This window comes from Tyto alba, unplaced genomic scaffold, assembly GCF_018691265.1.
Source record: "Tyto alba isolate M040663 unplaced genomic scaffold, T.alba_DEE_v4.0 Super-Scaffold_20000042, whole genome shotgun sequence".
In the NCBI taxonomy this organism is placed as follows: Eukaryota; Metazoa; Chordata; class Aves; order Strigiformes; family Tytonidae; genus Tyto; species Tyto alba.
In genome coordinates, this window is record NW_024881293.1 from 7,794,406 (window position 1) to 7,813,335 (window position 18,930).

Genomic DNA, 18,930 nt, shown 5'->3' on the forward strand with positions numbered 1-18,930 from the left:
GGGTCTGGGTTCTGGTCCATTCTCTATAGGTTGGCAAATTCAGCAGGCCAAGCAAAGTAACGCACGCTTCAGCAGTGTCCTACCAGCTATGGGAGAAATTCTGAAAGTTAGTCTAGTTTTATCTTGTTTGTCAGAATTTAGCTGCTAGCAAGGTGCTACACTCTCCTTTTGTGCTCTATTGGTGCAGTGGGTTGAACCAAGTTAGTTATCAATTAGTAAATAAGTTGGTAAAACCCACCTGTATTTCAGAGGGCTGTGAACATCTGTCTTTATTGACTGGCTGGCATATTCCGGTCTGTAGGAACCACACCAAACCTAGACAAGGTGGATTAATAATTAGTGGGTCAGTATTAAAGGAAATTCAGTTTGGGCACCTTCTTACTGTTTTTCCTAAGAGGCATCCCAATTTGTTACAGTATAGTTGGAGTGCGTTTTATAGAGGAGGCAGAATAGATACAAATATTTACTAACCAGTTTTTGTTTTATCAAGTTCTTGGATCAAGACTGGATGTTTTGGGATAGATATATTAGCTCTTGATTTCACTGATGTGTTTCCTCAAACGGATGAGCTGAAGTCCGAGAGTCTGAGGCACACCACTAAGTGTGTTGGTCTACTATCAAAGATTTGACCTACTGTTAAATATTTGTTACTCTAAGAGTGTAAACATAGGGAAGTTTCTCATCCAGGCTGAAGGGTGAAATTCAACTGAGCAAACTTACTGTTTCTGCATTTTAGTAAAGTGGAACAGAGGAAAATAAGTGGGATCTGTAGCAACACCTGTGATCTGAATATGTATTCCTATTTCAGGGCTGCTGTCTTGGTATTTCTCAGGGATTCAGTTTTCTCCAGCAGATGTTAGAAAATAGATGAAACCCTGTTTGTGTCAAAAGCAAAAGGAGTTTTCTCCTGTTAGTTATATTTACATGAAATAGCAAGCTCTTGAAAGTTGTTGTCCCCCATAAGATGTTTGACAGGCCTTTTTGTTGGTAGATGCCTTGTTTCTCTGTATCGTCACTCCAGCAGGCTTCAGTAGTGCCCTCAGAAATGTTACTGAGAACTCTTTAATCACTAAACCATCTTTTTCACATCTGTCTTGACCTTTTGGTGAGTGCAGTCAATGGTGAATCACTGTCTAAGTGGAGCCTGGGACTGATTTTTCTCTCTAACCTTTAAGATAATGTAATGTGGACCTTCAGCAGCGTGTAGCGGCGGTGTCCAAGTGTCCTTACCTGAGCAAAGTTGAGGAAGAAAAGCTGTTTGTGGGACAGATTCAGTCCAGGCAACTTTGGCTCCTTCCCTTCCCGCTCCAGCCATTTTAAGTAAGCCTAGACATGATCACAGATTCAGTTCAGAGAAGCACCAGGATGGCCTATTCAGGCATGATAGGTATTTTGAATGTTATTTTTGGGGTGAGAGATTTTAGTCACGATGTATATGAACCAACATGTCTTCCCTTCTGTATTTTTGTAGGTTTTATCTTTCTAATACAAACAGTACAGCTAATTTTATGAAAAAGTTATCATCGTAAGTACTCAGTCGACTTTTCTAGCAAAAAAATGAAACACAGATAATTTGCATTCAGCTTCTTAAGTAGCGTAACCTCTGAACTGACAACTAAAAAATAAAACAGGAAAAAATACCAAACTCTTATGTGGAAGTGGAGTGTTAGAGTAGCAGTTACTGTTGGCCAGTTGACCTTCAATGCAAGAAGCTGTGTGTGTTTTCTACGGAGTCACTTGGAGGGCTGTTCTGAATTTCTTCAGCCAGGCAGCACACAGCGTTTTCGCCCTGATGGGCCGTTAGTTTGCTATTGCGTCTCAGCAAGCACGCGTGACAAAGTGCACTGCTACTACCATGTTTAAGTATAGCTGGTGATTTATGTTAAATCAGTAATGCTACAGAGACTGAATACCCATGAATGCAGTTTGAAGTAAAATCATCAGCTTTCACTGATGTTTTCTATAGGAATTTGTATCTGGAAATAAAGTGTTAAGTCTTCTCCACAGTTCTGTGGTGATGATTTTTATCTCTTCAGGTAACTGCTCATAAAATAGCAGATAATAACCTTGCTCAATGTTAAATCCATTACCTGTTATTGTTACACATTAATTGGCCAATTTTCTTTTTTTAGGTATATTGACATAATGGAGACAAGTTAATGTGTCCTCATGCTGGTTAATTTGAAACGTTCTATTACCTCATCCTCTTAGTTGCTGAGATAGTCCCAAAGCACACAAAACATAAAAGGTAGAGCTGAGGGTAAAAATACATTCAGCACCACAGAACATCAGCGGATTCTGTATGCAGGCAGTTTATGTCATTTGTAATAGCTTTTAGAACCAAGCATATACTCACTTTAACAAAGTAATTAATTGTAATGGTATATCTCAGAATCAGAATGGTCAGTTTAGATTTCTGAAAATTCAGGATGTTCTCCTATAAACACCTTATCTGTTGCCATATTCAAAACACCAGAGATAAAAAGTTTTACAATGACATCTGTTAGGATTATTCATAGAAAGAACATTCCATGCTTACACCTGAGCTCCACACGGAAAGAGACTTTGTGCTGATAAATATTGTGTTCCTATTTGTAAGGATGGTTTGTAAACCTGGAGGATTAGAGGTCCCTCAGTCTGGCAGCTGAGTTCCCCTGGTAGAGCCGGAGAAATAAGGTGCTATACAACCGTGTTTATAACAGCTAAACCCATGCGGAACAAAACAGGTTTTCAACCACAGCATGGAGGCAGTGCTCTGGAAATCAGTTGCATTTCTTGTTTTTAAAATAACTGACTGGTTGAAGCAACCTTTTACTGTGGAAAGAGGGAGGCAGTTCTGAGATTATTAATCCTTGCATTTTTATTCTGCTTTCTAGGTGCATGGAAAATAAATAGCAGCAAGGTAGAAGGGACATTGTCTTCTTTTCTTAAAGCTTATAAAACACATAAAGAAAGCAACAAAAGGAGCTCGGCTTTTAGAGACAGGTATTTTGGTAGATATGATCTGTATCCCTCTTGGGAAAGAGATGGCATTTCCATCTCTTCTTTTCATGTCCTACCTGACATGTCACTTTTGAGACCAAAGATGAAAACCATGAGAGAAATAATCTTGGAAAAAAAAGTTGCTCTGCTTCATAATATCACCAAACTGTGTTGCCAAGAAATCAGTGCTCTGTTGTCATGTGACAAGCTGTTTGAAGTTGTAGCTGCCATTTTCAGAATTAAGGGCTTTAGAAATTGAAAGGTGTTTTACCTTTTTCCTAGTTAATACTGTGCCTAATTATGAACGTTGCCCTTGTTTACCTGAGACAAGTATGCAGCATCAAGCACTGCAGTACATCAAAGTATAGCTAGGAGAATTAGGTAGTCTTCCCCTGGGTGCAAGAATGCCAGCTATCCTACACTGGCTGGATCTATGGGGACATAGACTTCTAGATATATAATTGAGGCTTTAAGTTTTTGAATATGGTAATAACATTTTAACTGTCAGTTTTTAATGATGGAATAAATCGCCCCATTGCTGAATCCCAGGGGTAAAGTTAACTCACGGTGTATTTGAAAGTTACCTTATAAGCCTGTCGGACTCCTCCATTATCTGCAATATTTTCTCCTAATGTGCTTATTCCACTGACCTGTAAAAGAATAATCATTTGGTCTGTAGTCAGTAACATTAGGAACCCTAAGAACCACAAGCTGAAGCACAGTCACGCATCACAGATAGACAGTCATGTCTGGAACAGAAGGAAGTAGTGACTTTGTCCTAGGGCAAAGGAGAGAATGAAAATAAAAAGCAGGGTAAAAGCTATAGATTAGAATTGAGAGCATATATACAAATGTAACGGGAACAGAGGATGGGCTGCTGCGCAGAACATAGGCTAGCAGGACTGGCAAAACACAGTAGCAAACATCAAAAAAATCTCCTGCCCCCTCCTGCCTTGAAAAAACCACCTCACAGTGTCTGGCAGCGAAGCACCCATGGGCCCAGGTCACCATTAACCCCAGCGCACACAGATACAGATGGGTTTCTAGGCTACACTAGTATCCCCAATTTGCAAGAAACAACCCTTGTAACTTACTTCCAGAACAATTATCTTGTACTATGCAGGGTTTCATGCTTATCGTCTGTAGAGATTCTCCATTTACATTTATTATTTTTCTGTATAAAAAAACAGTGGCATGAATTAGTTGGTTTTTACTTACATTTTGTCCTCCAGCGAGCTCCCATGTGTAGTTCCCATACTGATAAACCATGCAACGAGACTGCTCCTTGAAATGCATAGCTGAGAAATTGCTCCACCAGTCAAGCATATTTCCATCTTTATCAAAATTCCTACCTGTATGAAAATCCAAGAAAAAAGGGAAGTTTTGAGTGAGAGTATGTTAGAGCAACCATTCTTCCAGTGTAGCATCCGTTCCTTTCTAACGTGAGAGCTGCACTTCCTCCCCTCTTTCCTCCTTTGATTTAGATGGTCTGTGCTACAGACATTTATCAGAAATGGTTTTGGCACAAGAGAATGGACAAAATCAACTGTGGTCCTTTAATTTCTATTCTCTATTATTCCGTGATTTGCTATTCAGTCAGCAGTCCTGACTTCAGTTATAGCACTAAGGCCTAGTTTTATTTCAAATTGGATTATGCAGACATCATGTAGCAAAACTTCCTACCACTTTCGAGGTGTCCAAGGTGCTTATTCTGTGTGTCTGTGTAACAGAACTGAGGTTCACAGAGAATTAATTACATTGCCACAGCAGGAGAAAGCTGGAATTGCAGTTCTGGTGTTTGTGTTCTCAGCTATCTGGCTAAAGTATGCTTTTTCTTCACTAAAGCTGTAGACTTCTGGGGCTGTATTGTGTGCTTGTATGTAATCTGCACAAGCTTAATTAACATAAAAACCCCACATCGAAGAAAACCCATGTATAAGAAGTCACTGGCTTACAGTATCAGAAGTGAGTTTTTGCCCAAAATGATGTTAAATAGCATTCCAGAAAGATAATAAAGTCAAATTATTTCAAACATTTATGTTGAAAAAAAAAACAACCTCCTGTGATTTCAAGACACTTCTGACAGCTTTTCTATCCCAATAATGTAGTTCACAGATTTCATTTTACTTTGGGAGCCAGTATATCCGCTTGCATTGTATTTCTGATCAGGTGATGCCGTGAAAGCAACAGCTTTTCCTGAGAATTGTCATTGACTCAATTTATTTTTAACACCTGCTTACTTCTTGTGTGACCCGCTTAGTTCATGAAACATCCACTGCAAAATGTTCAGCGGAACGTTAATAGTGTGCTTGTGTTGTTCCCAGTCATGGGTACGTGAGCGGGTGTGCATGGATACATCAGTCACAGCAGTGGGTAACTTTAATTTCTTACAGTGTAATGAGTGCAACTGAAAGAGTAACATTTTCTCTTCTCACCATTGTCATCAAACCCATGAGTAATTTCGTGCCCAATGACCATCCCGATTCCTCCAAAGTTTAGGGCTTGTGGTTGGTGTTTGCTGAAGAAGGGGGGCTGTAGAATCCCAGCAGGAAAAACTGCAAAGAGGGGAAGAGAGAGGGAGAAACTGTAAGGCAGCTTTATTTTTGCACACTCTGCAGACAGATTGTTTGTCTGGTTTAAGGATCAGGAAAGAACATAAAATATAAAATGATTAGAAACAACATCATGCCTCCTCACATGAAATGGTTTCTCTCTTGATAAATGGAAAATGACAAGTTAATAAAGGTTTAATTTAGCACATCTGCAACCACAATATCTCCTTGTTTGAGAACCAAGCATCATTTATATTTCAACTTTAGCCTAATTTGGTCCGTGATGCATGCTGCAGTAAGTCAAGAACAAAATGTTTAGTAACTGTCTTTTGGAGATAGGTACAGTTCGTGTTTTAGAGCCATTTTATAGGGGAACTAATGGGGATGTCTTATTGCTTTATTTTTGTTAAAGAAAGGCTAGCAATCATATGTTGATTACCAACAATACTCGGTGAGTAAAAAATTCACAGTAGTAATTCCTACAGACCACCCAGTGCACTTGGATGCCAGCCAGGGGGGAGAGAGGGGAGCAGTAGGAAGTCTATCCTTCAGTCTACTGGCAAAAAAGTTATATAAAATCAAGGGGATTTAGTCTTCATCCCACCTACATGACATGAAAAGCATATATGCTTCTAGAGGAATTAAGACTGTATGCAATTCATTCTAATAAGATACTTTTTAAGACGTGAGATATTGAAATTATATAGAAAATATTTCACATAGAGACAAAAACCTTTGTGACTCTATAAAAGGTTTTATCTATACAATGTTAGAGAGAAATATGTAAGACAGACTACATACAGAAGCAGGAAACTGAAAGTAGTGTGGAAAACGATTTTCCTAAAATTAGAGACAGGAAGAAACAGCATGTAACTGACCTCTACACTACTGTGGGTAGCTGTGTTTGGATTTTTGCCTTGCCTATTCATCTTCAAATTGCTTAAACCAGTTACCTCCCTGTTACTTATAAGGGCAAAGTTGTAGAGGAACCAGTCTTCTTTAAGACCCGAGTTCCCTGCCTGGCAAGCTGGCTCACAGCTGACGGCGATCAGCATGAACCCCCGTGGATAACCAGGGAGCCCGAGCCTGCCTGCAAGTGCAGCTCCAAGGTGAGGTGTTCTGGCAGGGGAAAGGAGCACCCTGCTGTGGCTGAGGGGCTGGGCACAGCTTTTACTGTACCTGCAGTATGGAGGTAAGTGGAAACTACACAAATGGGAAACAGCTTTTTTTTTTGGATGAGGCTAGAGGGCTAAATCATGAGCATTTTGGATGTTTCTGCTTTTAGCTATTATCAAAGTTTTCCTTTGTGACTGTTGGTTGGTTGGGTTGTTTTCCATTTCTAGTCTTTGTCCTCTGAGCAGGATATAGTTGCTGTCTGGCCTAAAAAAAGGACACGGATTTTTGCCTCCTATGGTATTTGGCAGTACTTGGATAGTAGATCTTCCTGGTAGTCTGGGAATTTGAATAAGTGCTACTTAGTAGAAATTACTTGGTTTCTCTCCTCTTTAGGGTGCTCAAAATTCAGCAAAGACTCTACCAGCTCAGAGATCAGGGAGCATAGGAGCCTGGCAGATTCACTATATCTTAAGTCTGAAAGTTGTCTCTGCTAAGAACAAGAAAGGCCAACCTAGCACCTCTGCAAAAACTCACAGATCTGGTGTTCTGTAGGCAGAGGCAGGCTTCTTTAGTCTGGTATGCCTCTTACTGATATAATTTCAGCACCATCTGTACAGATAGGAAACTGGAAAGCTGCCTGTGTGTTTATCAGAAATACGGAAACATGAGTACAAACAGCCCAGAACACACTGTGAGCGTTCTGTGGTCTCTGAAGCTGGCACTTGTAGCGTAGCAGTTACTGTCTCAGGCCTTCAAACATCAGGCTGTCCCGATTAAGGCCCATAACCGGTGCCTGCCAAGCCGGGGGTGGGCAAGGCTGAACAGTCACCCCAACACGACCACTTGAAAGGAACAGCCTGGCTGCCTGGCGCAGGCTTCCTGTCAGGGCACAGGCAGATTTGCCTCTGGATAGCAGACTTGCACTCTTGCGGTGCAAAGAATGATTAATTAGTTCCATGCAGCTGTTTAAAACTGTTGTAACCTACCTATCTGGTTCCGATTGGGGGAATAGAATGCATTGACCACTGCAGCTCCAATTATCCATCTAAAAATAAACATTGCACACAAAGTTAGTAATGATTTTTTATTTTTTTTAGACATTCTTTTTTATTGACTTATTATTGTTAAAATCTCAGGCTGCATAAAAGGAAAGGTTTGAGGTAGGGAAGAAGGGTGCCATTGAACACAGCTGTGAAGAAATACCAATACCAGAAAACAACTGATTTCTTATTTATGGGCACCTTTCATCCAAAATAATGCCAAGTCAAAGTGAGAAACACTTTTGCTCTTGAGTGTTGAACAGCCACATTGGGGTGGGCTGTGGTAACTGTTTACCAGCTCATTTTAACACTATGGGCTTGAGAAGAAAGAAATAGTTTACATTGAAAAGAAAACTAGCATTTAGAGGACATTTTGAGAAGCAGAAGGCAGTTACTCAAGCTGGAAATTAAGACCAAACTTGTCTGAAAAATTACATATCTGACTGATGATTCAGTTTTAAATGTCTGCATTTGGGGTCCAGTATTTCATAGATAATGAGTGTAAACTTTGAGAAGTAATTTTTAAGTAGGCTACTTCTGAAAACTCTCTCCCATATCTTGAAACTTTTTATTCTTAGAATTTTTCTTTCTCCCCTTCTCTTCTACCTCTGACATACACTTCTGGTCAGCTTTCTCTAATGAACTATGCAGTAAGAGTCTGAAGCCACGAACTCGTGGTAAGTATCCAGCAGCATCAGGCCAAGATATTTTTCTTCCCATATCTCTTGTCCTTAGAGTATTTTGTGATGCCCTAGGTGCTGTATCTACTAATATTTGGATATAACTACTTGTGGGCTGCTGTGGAATGGAATTAAATTTCCTGCTTAAGAAATACAGCATGTGTCTATATCAGTTTTTGAAAAACTGGTTATTCTGGACTAACAGAATAGAGAGGACTGATCATCCCAGCCTGGGAACAGGAATAATTGGTAGAAGTGAGTTGTGCTGATATTGCTACTAACGTGTGTAACGCATGCACAGAGAGGGAGTAGGAATCTGTTCCTGAATTCAAGGGGGTATTTTTTCAAAACAGTTTTCCTCTGAAGGCCAGTCTGTTGTGAAAACACATTCTTGGTCCATAAACTTCTCCTTGGCACAACTGACATGAGATACTTGTAGTTGGCCAGGTAGCTTTGTAACAACTAACACACCAAACACAGAGCCAGAGCCCTCCCGCCTCTAACCAGGCTGTGAACAAGGTTAATTTTCTTAATTGCAATAATTAGCTAATAATATCAGCAATATTAGTTATATACTCTCCTTTGGTTTAATTAAACAGTGATAATGGGTTTTATGTCTCCTTGGGACAACCCTTCAAGCTGCTGCAGACACATCAGTAGAAAGATGTAGTTTATTACATGGAAAAAGAGCAAATTATTGATATTTCAAATATCACCAAGCTATCAGGTAAAGAAGTCCTAATGCATGAATCCTTGTAAAGGTTCCCACAAATGTGCTTTAAACCTTACCTAGAATGAGCAGAGGCACTGGGGATTTTGGCTAAAGGGCTACCATCTGTCTCTAGACAGACTGTAAAGGCAGCAGTGATCTATAACACAGTTTGTAGATGAAGAACACCAACGCTGTGCAAGAAATGAGGAAGCAGAAAAAATGCTCTGTTACGTAGTTGACTGATCAGAAAACTTCCCTGGTGAATTATTCATCAGCAATTCACTGGAGGTTTCTAAGTATCTCCATTGTGTGCTCGCATTTTGAGTTAAAACCACTTCATGGGAAAGGGGGATAGAAAAAATGAATAGGCTTTGCAACTGTTAACTTGACTAATGCTCCCCTTTGGAGAGGTTTTTGTTTGCTTGCTTATTAATGTTATTTTATGTTTTGTGAAGAGGCATTTGAATTTCTTATTGGAATCTCCTTTCCTTTGTCTCAAGACATTCTCTTCAGGCATCACACAGGCTGGAAGTCTACTAGTGAACACTACATCAAGTTGGCATTACCTTCCTTATTTCTGCCTTCCATTACAATGTATCTGTCACTAGTGTATTCTGCAGTAGCTTTGCCAGATAAGCTTCCTGGGCTGGAGACCTCCAACACAGCGAACAGGGCTATTAAAAGTTGAGATTGGCTAGCTCATAGCTCTGGAAATCAGGTCATATTCCAAGGCATTTGTTGCTGAACATGCAAGACAGGGCTTCTGGGATGTATCCATGCCATGGACTTGGCAGGAACTCAACTGTACTGCACTTGAAGGACTGGAGGGGTTGTCCTGGTGATGTTGTGTAGTACTGCTTCTTACTGGCTAGTGATGCCAACTGCTCACCCTGGAGCTGTTAGTAACAATTTATGAATGTATCACTTTTATTTGGTGGTTTTAAGACTAGCACTAGCTGAAGATTTGCCCAACAGTGGAAAACTGTGAGGTAACAGCTAAGGCGATACAGGCTAAGACCTGAGGCTTACTCTGGATGCATTTATGGAGTCAAAGAAGGGATCATAGAATGAATCACAGAATGTCTTGAGTTGGAAGGGACCTGACAGCCCCTCCAGTGCCATCCCCTGCTGCAGGCAGGGACTCCTTCCCCCAGCCCAGGGTGCTCCCAGCCCTGTCCAACCTGGCCTTGAACCCTTCCAGGGAGGGGGCAGCCACAGCTTCTCTGGGCACCCTGGGCCAGCACCTCACCCCCAGCACAGGGAACAATTTCTGCCTTAGATCTCATCTAAATCTCCCCTCTTTCAGTTTAAACCCATCACCCCTGATCCAGAGTCCCTCCCCACCTTTCCTGTCCCCCCCTTTAAGCCCTGGGAGGCCTTCTCTTCTCCAGGCTGAACCCCCCCAACTCTCTCAGCCTGGCCTCCCAGGGGAGCTGCTCCAACCCCCCAAGCATCTTCGTGGCCTCCTCTGGCCCCGCTCGAGCAGCTCCGTGTCCTTCTGCTGTTGGGGGCCCCCGAGCTGGCCCCAGCACTGCAGGGGGGTCTCCCCAGAGCGGAGCAGAGGGGGAGAATCCCCTCCCTGGCCCTGCTGCCCCCCTGCTCTGGCTGCAGCCCAGGGCACGGGGGGGTTCTGGGCTGCGAGCGCACGGTGCTGGCTCACGGGCAGTTTTCCCCCCACCAGCACCCCCAGTCCCTCTCCTTGGGGCTGCTCTCCAGCCGCTCCTCGCCCAGCCTGGGTTTGTGCTGGGGATTGCCCTGATCCACGGGCAGGACCTTGCCCTTGGCCTTGTTGAATCACGAAGCAGCCAAACCTGCACCCATGACAGGAAGTTCCTTAAAAATACATTTACACTTTACTAGGTGCAGTGTGAAGTAATCAGCTGGAAATAGACCTAAACTACATCAGGTGCTCAACTTCCCCCAAGATTGGGCATATTTCCAACAGAACTTTGGCCAGAATATTTTAAGTTGTTTTGGTTTTTGTTTTTTTTTTTTTTGCCTGCGTATAAATTTTCACAAGTTCCATGATGTTGTTTATCTTGTATCTTCCTTGCTGAGTTGTAAGAAAGATCCATCACGACTTTTGTGTCAAGCAGTTTCAATGTAACATCTACATGCAAAGCAGCTTGGTGAAGGATTAGAAATTTCAGGAGAACTGGATGAATTCCTACCACAAGAGGCAATGAACTACTTGTTTCACTGCAGGAAATAACTTTCAAGATCTCAGACATAAGCTTTCTCAGCTATCCACACCATATGACTTAAGCACAGTAACCATTATTTCAGAATTTAGATTGTGTCTGTAGCATGCAGTCTGGGAACTTACATATCTTGGTCAACTCTCTCGCGAAGTTTTTTCAAGCTCTTCTGGGCTCCGGCTCTCAGGTTTTCCAGAATGTTTTCAAAGTAATTATGCTCACTGAAGTTCAACTAAAGAAACAGATGAGCAACTATATTAGTAAGCTGTGTGGAAAGAGGAATTCCTCCTAGCAATGAATGTATCTTCTAAAAAATGTTTTGATTGCAAGGTATCACTTAATAGCTAGCATGCATTTATTTATTAAAATGTTCAACACAATCAATTTTGTATGCAGTCCAGTCACTTGTAAATGAGTTGCAGATATAAGCATTCCAAGGGGCAAGAAAGTAAATGTAGGCTTTTATATTGAGGTACTTATTGAGGAATGCACAATACTTACATTGGCATATTCCTGATCTAGTTTTTCATTCTGATCTTCCAAAATATAATCCGGATAGCCAATTTGTTCTTTAATTGCCATTGCCTAGAAGAGAAGAGTTTAATGTTTCCTCTTAATTGTAGGTTTTGTTGGTGTGTGTGTGTTTTTGTTTTTTTTTTTTTGTTTTGTTTTGTTTTTTTACAGTTTCAATACATATAATAGTTCAAATTCTTTATTGCTATTGTCCACCTGTTTGTGAGAAACTGGATGCAAATATTTAAAGACCTTGTTCAAATGCACCCTATTGCCTAGTCAGACTTTTTTGTTAATATAGAACATAGTCTTCCTCTCATCTCCTGGTGTCTAGCCACTATGGTAGACTTGCAGACCCTACACCATCTGACAGGGATTGGGTTTAAGCCTCACTTAATGCCCTTTTTTCTTCTTGCTATTGGAACAGTGCTGATGGTCCTGAAGTCTATGAAAAGTTTGAAAAAATTTCTTTAGGAGATTGTATTGTACTCAGTTGTCATTCTAGCTGATGCATTTGGTTCCATCTTCTCTCCTCATTTATAACATGGTTCACAAAGCTCATTAAGGGAAATAAAAATGTATGTGAGCTAACAAAGGATTAAAAAGGACAATATAATAGAATAATGGATAACAGGATAATGAACATCAAAGTTTTTTCCTCTTATTTGTAGAGGAACTGGGAATACGATAGAGTTCCAAAGATTTCATATTCATGATGGAATATTCAAGTTTCTTGTTATCTCTGACCTTCTCACGGGCTTTCTCTCTAGATGCCTCATCCATCCACTGTAACTCATCTAAAGTCTCGATGAACACTTCACGTATCTTATCTATTAAATCTCGGACCTAAAAGAGAGGCAGTAAGACATTAATCATTTACATGCTGCTTTTTCCCCGGGCACAGCTAATGAGCGATGCAAAGCTTCCTGCTGAAAGATGATGTCCCCAAATTCTATGCTCTAACACATGGTACTTGACATTTAAGAGCATCATAAATGAGTTCTTTTGCCTTCAGGCTCTAGGATGATCGAGATCTTTAACAGACAAAATAGGTTGGGAGATAAGATGGAGGGGAGTGGGCACTGTAGACACCATGGATGTACAATAGTATGAAGGGTAAACTACATACCATCCTCTTGCTCTCACCAGCAAATGTCTCCCTGACATACATTGCCCCCACTGCGTTCTCCATGTTGTTGTTGACATAACTCACGCACTCCCTCCAGCGGGCTTCTTCCAGTGTTGTCCCATAAAGTGCCTGCAACACAAAATGCTATAAGATTAATTTTGCCTACACATCATTTCCCTCCTAAATCATTGCCTAAAGAGGAGGTTAAAATAAGATGAAAGCTTCCACTGTTGTCATCTGTTCTTTGATTTGTTTGGGGATTACATGATGTAATACTGCCCTTGTGTTGACAAGGACTTGGTTTGGACTCTCTTCCAGTACCATGCTCTATGGTCTCTTTAGGAAGGAGGAAATACCTTCCTATAGCTGGCCCGAGCGTCCTTGAAACGCCGACTCAAGCTGCTGACTCGATCAATCACCAATCGCCAAATGAGGTAGTTCTGGATGGTGCTGTGTGGGAAAGCAAAGCTGAGTTTAATCCCCTGTAAAAAGCAACACTGGTGCAGACAGTCAGAGGGGGAATCTTAATTTTGAATGGAGATAAGAAAGGAAATGATTGCTGCCAGTCATCAGTTTCATAGTATCTACAGGTGACTGTTCTTATTTAACAGGCTGGCTAACTGTAGAGGCATCCAGACTGAGGACTGTACCACCATGTCTGTTCAGAGATTCATTTTTTTTTTTGTCTAGAGTGTAACAAGAGCTAAGCCTGATGTATTTTTTTTTCTTCCCATTTAATCTTTTCTAAGCATGTGAGCAGGTGAGACACCTAGTACCACAGTACTTTGGGACCCTAGGATCTTAGAAGACATTACCCATATCTTGCAGTGGTGTCATTTTGCTCAGAGGAGTTCTGGCAGAACTAGCAAGCGGGCCCAATAACTTACATTTCCACAATACTTCCATGTTTTTTTGTCTTGGATATTCTCCAGTTTCTTTACCTTGCTGAGTACTTGGAGAGAATTGCTTTCAGCTCTTGCAGATAGGGCATGCCATATACAACAACCTCTTCCTCTGGGTCAACCTGAACACTTACTGAAGACATGACACCTTGGATGAAGAAGGTCCAGTTAAATTCCTAGGCAGACAGAAAGACATATACCAATGCCAGGTGTTTAAGTGTCTCGGTAACTGGCTGGACCTTCTACATACAGTCTGTGGGATTGAATGTAGCTGTAGTGCTGTTCAGTAGAAAAATGCTTTTCAAGAGACTCTGATGACAAGATTAAGAATGGTAATGATTTTGTAGTTCTCTTTGTTGCACCACTGATAAATTTACAGATCTATTTCCAATTGGCACGGTAATAAGAGGAGGCTGAAAGTATTAGACTGCTCATTAAACACTTACGTTCAATGCAAACTTTTCCTGTAGCTCTTTTAAGGTCATTTTGTTGTACAACAAGGTTACATCGTGCCTTTCTTCTGCTGGGGTAGTTGCCTGAAGACATTCACAAGGTTATTACTAGAATCAACTGACACAAGTGTCAATGGCTGAAATTGCATGCATGCACATGCACATATACACACTCAAATGATATACGAATAAAACAGTTTATTTCAGAAAAGAAAGCCCATGTGATGGTGTTCAGTGCTGCTTTCTAAATTTTAGTATAGGAACTCAGGTCCCCCCTATTCAATAATGTTTCTGTAGTGTGTTGAGCTGAGCAGTTCCCTCTATCCTCTTTAGAATGGGAGACTAAGCTCTTAAGAGATTTTCAGGGTGCTGTAGACTTCTAAGGATGTAAGGGAGCTAGCCGTGGTGTTATCAGTGTGTGTTTAGCAGAAGGTAGATTATCCTGCTTTAGGAGACTTCAAAGGACTACTGCAGACACAGATGCGGTGTATACAGTAGTCATAATTATACACACAGAGGCTGTGATTTCTGTCCTGCTCACAGCACAACTCATTTTCCCCCTGCTGCCTTCTAGCCCATGAGTTTTGTGCTGCATTAAACTGCTGCGCAAAACAGCCAGAGACTCCCTCCCTCACCCCTTGTCGTTGCCAACATCCTGAGAAGTTCTTGATTTCTGTACTCACATTTGCAATCTCTGTTTCAAGCTCCATAACTTTTGCCATTTCCTCTTGGACAAAGGAATCATCTTTAGGCATATTCTTGTCTTCCCGGATCATTTTGGCAGTGGTGATCATGAACTGCAGGTAAGCTTCTCTCACCTGCATACAAGAAACAGAACATGTGTGTAGTATTGTGAAGAAAGGTTTTCTGCCTATCATGTCTCATTCAGCATTCCCTTCTTTTTGTCATTTTTGCTTCACCGTGTGCTGTGAAAAAGCTGGGCCCAGGGGTCACAGCCTCTGTCCTTGTCTCTAATGCAACCCCACCCAGTCCCATTTTCTTGTCTTTGTTTTTTCTACTATAATATACTACTGCAATACCTGGGACCTCAGTTCATCCTGGAATACCTTACAGTGCAGTTGCCAGTCTCAAAATACATAGTGAAAGCAACACTTCCTGCTTCCGTCTGCAATCCAAATCTCTGGTGCTAAAATTACTACTGGAGCAAAGAGAAAGCTCTGTGCTTTAAGTTACACTATGGGAATAGTTATCCCTTCTAGCCAAAATACCAGGGTAAACATGGAAGGTTTAAGTTCTCTGAAAGTAATACTGTAAGTCTCCTAAACTTTGTTTTTACTGTCTGAAAGAAAAGCTCTGTCTCAGATGGTTCCCAGTGATACCTTTGCTTTATTTCTAATAGGAGGCTATGGCTGTGATTTATGCTTCAGAATGAACCTTGAAAAAATATTTGGCTGCTGAGGGAGTACTGATCTCTGATACAGGAAAGCTTAATACTACCTATTATTATTGCATACTTTTCTTAGCCTGTAGACCTTGGAAAACAGATAAATGCAGTAACTGTTGTGAAATTGAGTCTGGGCACTTACATGATGATGACGATTTGTGTTTTTAGGCTGGATGCTGAGGCCTTAATCAGGCCAGACTCCCACAGGCCTCAGTAGGAGTTTTGCCAAAAGATGATGGACTAAGCAGAGGGGAAGTTTAGGTCATCAGAGTTTGGTTCATTGTCTGTGGGAAGTGAGCTGTTAAATAGCAAATAAAGAGGGGTTGTGTCTCCTCCTTGTTCATTGAGATTAGAAACGCAGCCTTAACCCTTCTTCTTCATAGCTTCAAATTAAAACTGTATTAAGCAGTTTCTTTTGCTAATTTAGGATTCTCTAGGTACTGTACCTCATTTTCTATCTCCTATGAGACAACTGAAGTCTGACTTTCATGCAACAATGCCTAAATATCCCTCCTCTTTACTCTAACTGCCACTAGATAGGTGAAACTTGTAGAACAGAATCCTAGTTCCAGCAGCTATCTGCAGTTCCTGACACAACTACATGGGGATTGTTTTGTATCATGAGACAGATTAACAGAAGTTGGCATCTTATAAAGGTGTCCGGAAGACATGGAAACAATATATTAAAAACTTCACAGGACTATATTTTAGACTGTGTTATATGTGAGAATATAGTTAAATACACTGAAGTAAGAAGAAAACTAGTCTCTCTGTTTTCATCTGCTTTTACAACCCTTAGACAAAAGAGTCTAAAATGCTGATTGTTGTCTCTGTATTCCAAAAACTGATTTGACATTAGGCTGCAAATACTCTTTGTTAGTATGACATAACTGAGGAAAATAAAGTGTACTAAAGCAGTATTTTCATCTTGGAAACTGATAAATTATCTTGCTATGTTTGCAACAGTTTTCTATGTATTAACAGAAACCTTCACATTTTTGCTCTGAGCATTGGCAGAGAAAAACAGCTAGAAAATAGTATCTCACAATTTTCATGTAATTTTGGAGAAAAGTGGCAGCAGATTCTTACTAGCTGAGTGTCTGTTCCATTAATACAGCTTTTGCTGCTCCATGTAAAGCATTTTATTTTTTTTTTACACTTTTTTTCCCTGACTGAACATGTGAAAAATTCTGAATATTCTGGTGTTCAAACAAACACATTTTGGGGTATTGTATGTTCAGATATGATCCAGTATGACAGTTATTCTCCCATATCTATAATCTAGCTTTCCAGTACCTTGTAAAATAGTAGCCAGAACCAGTGGCTTTAGAAGAAGATATAAGTGAATCCAAAATAACCAGCACTGAAAATGTGAACCTATTCTTCAAAATTAGAGGCTGTTTTAAGCTATAAAGCATGATAATCTTCTCATCTGTATGAATTGGCCAATTCTGGAGAGGCTTGATATTTATACAGTTGTTCAGTCCTTTTGTAAATGTTAAAAAATTTGGGCATAATTAGGAAAAAAATGTAGCAATGTATGTCACGGTATAATTCTGATTGTTACAGAATGTGAAGATTCATATATTTAAGCTTTCCAAAACACAAGGCTAAGTAATAAAGTTGCTTTAGTAGTACACTGTAAATAAATTACAAGGAATACTTACTCTTTGATAGTTGCCCCCATTAAAGTAGTAATCCCTGGATGGCATTCCTAAACTTGGCTGGTCAATCTGAAGGAAATCATACATTTCTTTAGTTAGTGATGAACAGGAACTGGTGTTGTCCAAAGGTATCCTTGAAAGGCAGCATGAAAAGCTGCCCGTGCCATCCTTTCAGTGTTGGAATGACAACAAGAGTACACTCCTACCAAACAATCAAAGAACTTTACCTTCCATCTCACGCCAGTTCCTAGAAAGCTACAACTTTTGTCTCTGGATGTCTAGATAAGGACAGGATTGATACTTAGTGTGGGTTATTAAGCAAAATCTTTCAGTAACCATTGAGATCTAAGAATAAATTTAAGCAACTTAGAAGTTGCTTGACTTGAGGACTAGAGTTCCTGCATAAGCATACACGAACAAACTTTCGCATATTATTTATGTGTTTTAATAGATAGCAGGAAGCCATGTTTTTAAACCTCATAATTTTACAAGTCACAAGATTTTGCAATTCTTAAATGCTGTAAATCAGATCTGTCACTCAGGGTACAGAACTGTTGCATGCATTTTGCCAGTATTGTGTGTACCCATTGACTTATGGAAGGCTAATCTGTGTGCAGTGTAAATAACTATCCATTATGGTTCTGGCAAATAGGTAATTCCCCGCAATTTTTTTCTTACATAAATGATGTGTCTGCTGGAATCTCGGTCATCATTCCATACAAACATGTCAATGAGGACACGCTTGTTAAATCTGGAGTTCATGATGGAGAGTTTCTCTTCCATGCTCCAGTTTGGCTCTGGGAGATTAAAGGGAAAATATACATCATTTATCAATATGTACCAGGACTGATTAAGTTGTACACTTTACAAGATTATTGCTGAAATTGTTTAGAATGAGACTGAACGTGATGTGACAATATTTGTACAGGACATTCCTAAAGTGTCTAGAAATTGCTAGACTGTTCTTCCTGGCCTTATCTCAGTCATACAAAGTAATCAGTAAATTGATTTTTATATATATATATGCAATTGCCTATGAATAATATATATCACTATGACCTTGCCTATTTAGGCAGTTATGCTCCAAACTCTAATTAATATGCAAGCTTTAGAACACAGCTATATTGGTTATATTGTTTTTGTTTTCTTTATTCATGTTGGTCCTTTAGGTTTCCTAACTGCCTTAAAAATGCATACTGCTCATGAATTAGATCTTATAACATTAAATCAACACCATCTTGTCTACACAGATCACTGTGTGCTAAATATTTATTGATACTCTGACTTTTGTTTATGAAGAAAAGGTTAAAACAGAGGATCTAATTCAATGACAGTAGTCTCTTTAGTGCAGTAAATAATTCTGACCTAATACAACTGAAGTCTTTCAGGCACAGCATTACCTTTGGTTTTATTCCAGTCTGCAGAAGCCACAGGCCAATCTCCAACCATCGTTAAGGCCTCTAGCAGAGGCAGTGAATCTCGTTGCTCTATAAGACCTGAGAGGGAAAAAACAAATACTATATTGTTTTCATAGAAAAAAAAAAAAAAAAAAAGGCAAAATAGGCAGCGGGCCAAATAGTTTAAA

The 18,930-nt window shown here is 40.2% G+C and overlaps 1 protein-coding gene across 2 annotated transcripts in view; it reads right to left on the reverse strand.

Annotated features, from left to right (window-relative positions):
- The window catches only part of MMEL1 (membrane metalloendopeptidase like 1), a 33,689-nt gene that overhangs the window by 3,502 nt on the left and 11,257 nt on the right, over positions 1-18,930 (reverse strand). For both annotated transcript variants that reach the window (XM_033007794.2, XM_033007795.2), the window contains exons 6-22: positions 18,746-18,841; positions 18,024-18,142; positions 17,349-17,414; positions 14,960-15,094; positions 14,271-14,360; positions 13,864-14,000; positions 13,279-13,372; positions 12,923-13,051; positions 12,541-12,639; positions 11,782-11,865; positions 11,409-11,512; positions 7,637-7,695; positions 5,418-5,537; positions 4,201-4,334; positions 3,567-3,632; positions 1,231-1,326; positions 239-315 (exon numbers count right to left, since the gene is read on the reverse strand). In XM_033007794.2, coding sequence (XP_032863685.1) covers positions 239-315; positions 1,231-1,326; positions 3,567-3,632; positions 4,201-4,334; positions 5,418-5,537; positions 7,637-7,695; positions 11,409-11,512; positions 11,782-11,865; positions 12,541-12,639; positions 12,923-13,051; positions 13,279-13,372; positions 13,864-14,000; positions 14,271-14,360; positions 14,960-15,094; positions 17,349-17,414; positions 18,024-18,142; positions 18,746-18,841 — 1,705 coding nt within the window. The remainder of the gene's footprint in view (positions 1-238; positions 316-1,230; positions 1,327-3,566; positions 3,633-4,200; positions 4,335-5,417; positions 5,538-7,636; positions 7,696-11,408; positions 11,513-11,781; positions 11,866-12,540; positions 12,640-12,922; positions 13,052-13,278; positions 13,373-13,863; positions 14,001-14,270; positions 14,361-14,959; positions 15,095-17,348; positions 17,415-18,023; positions 18,143-18,745; positions 18,842-18,930) is intronic.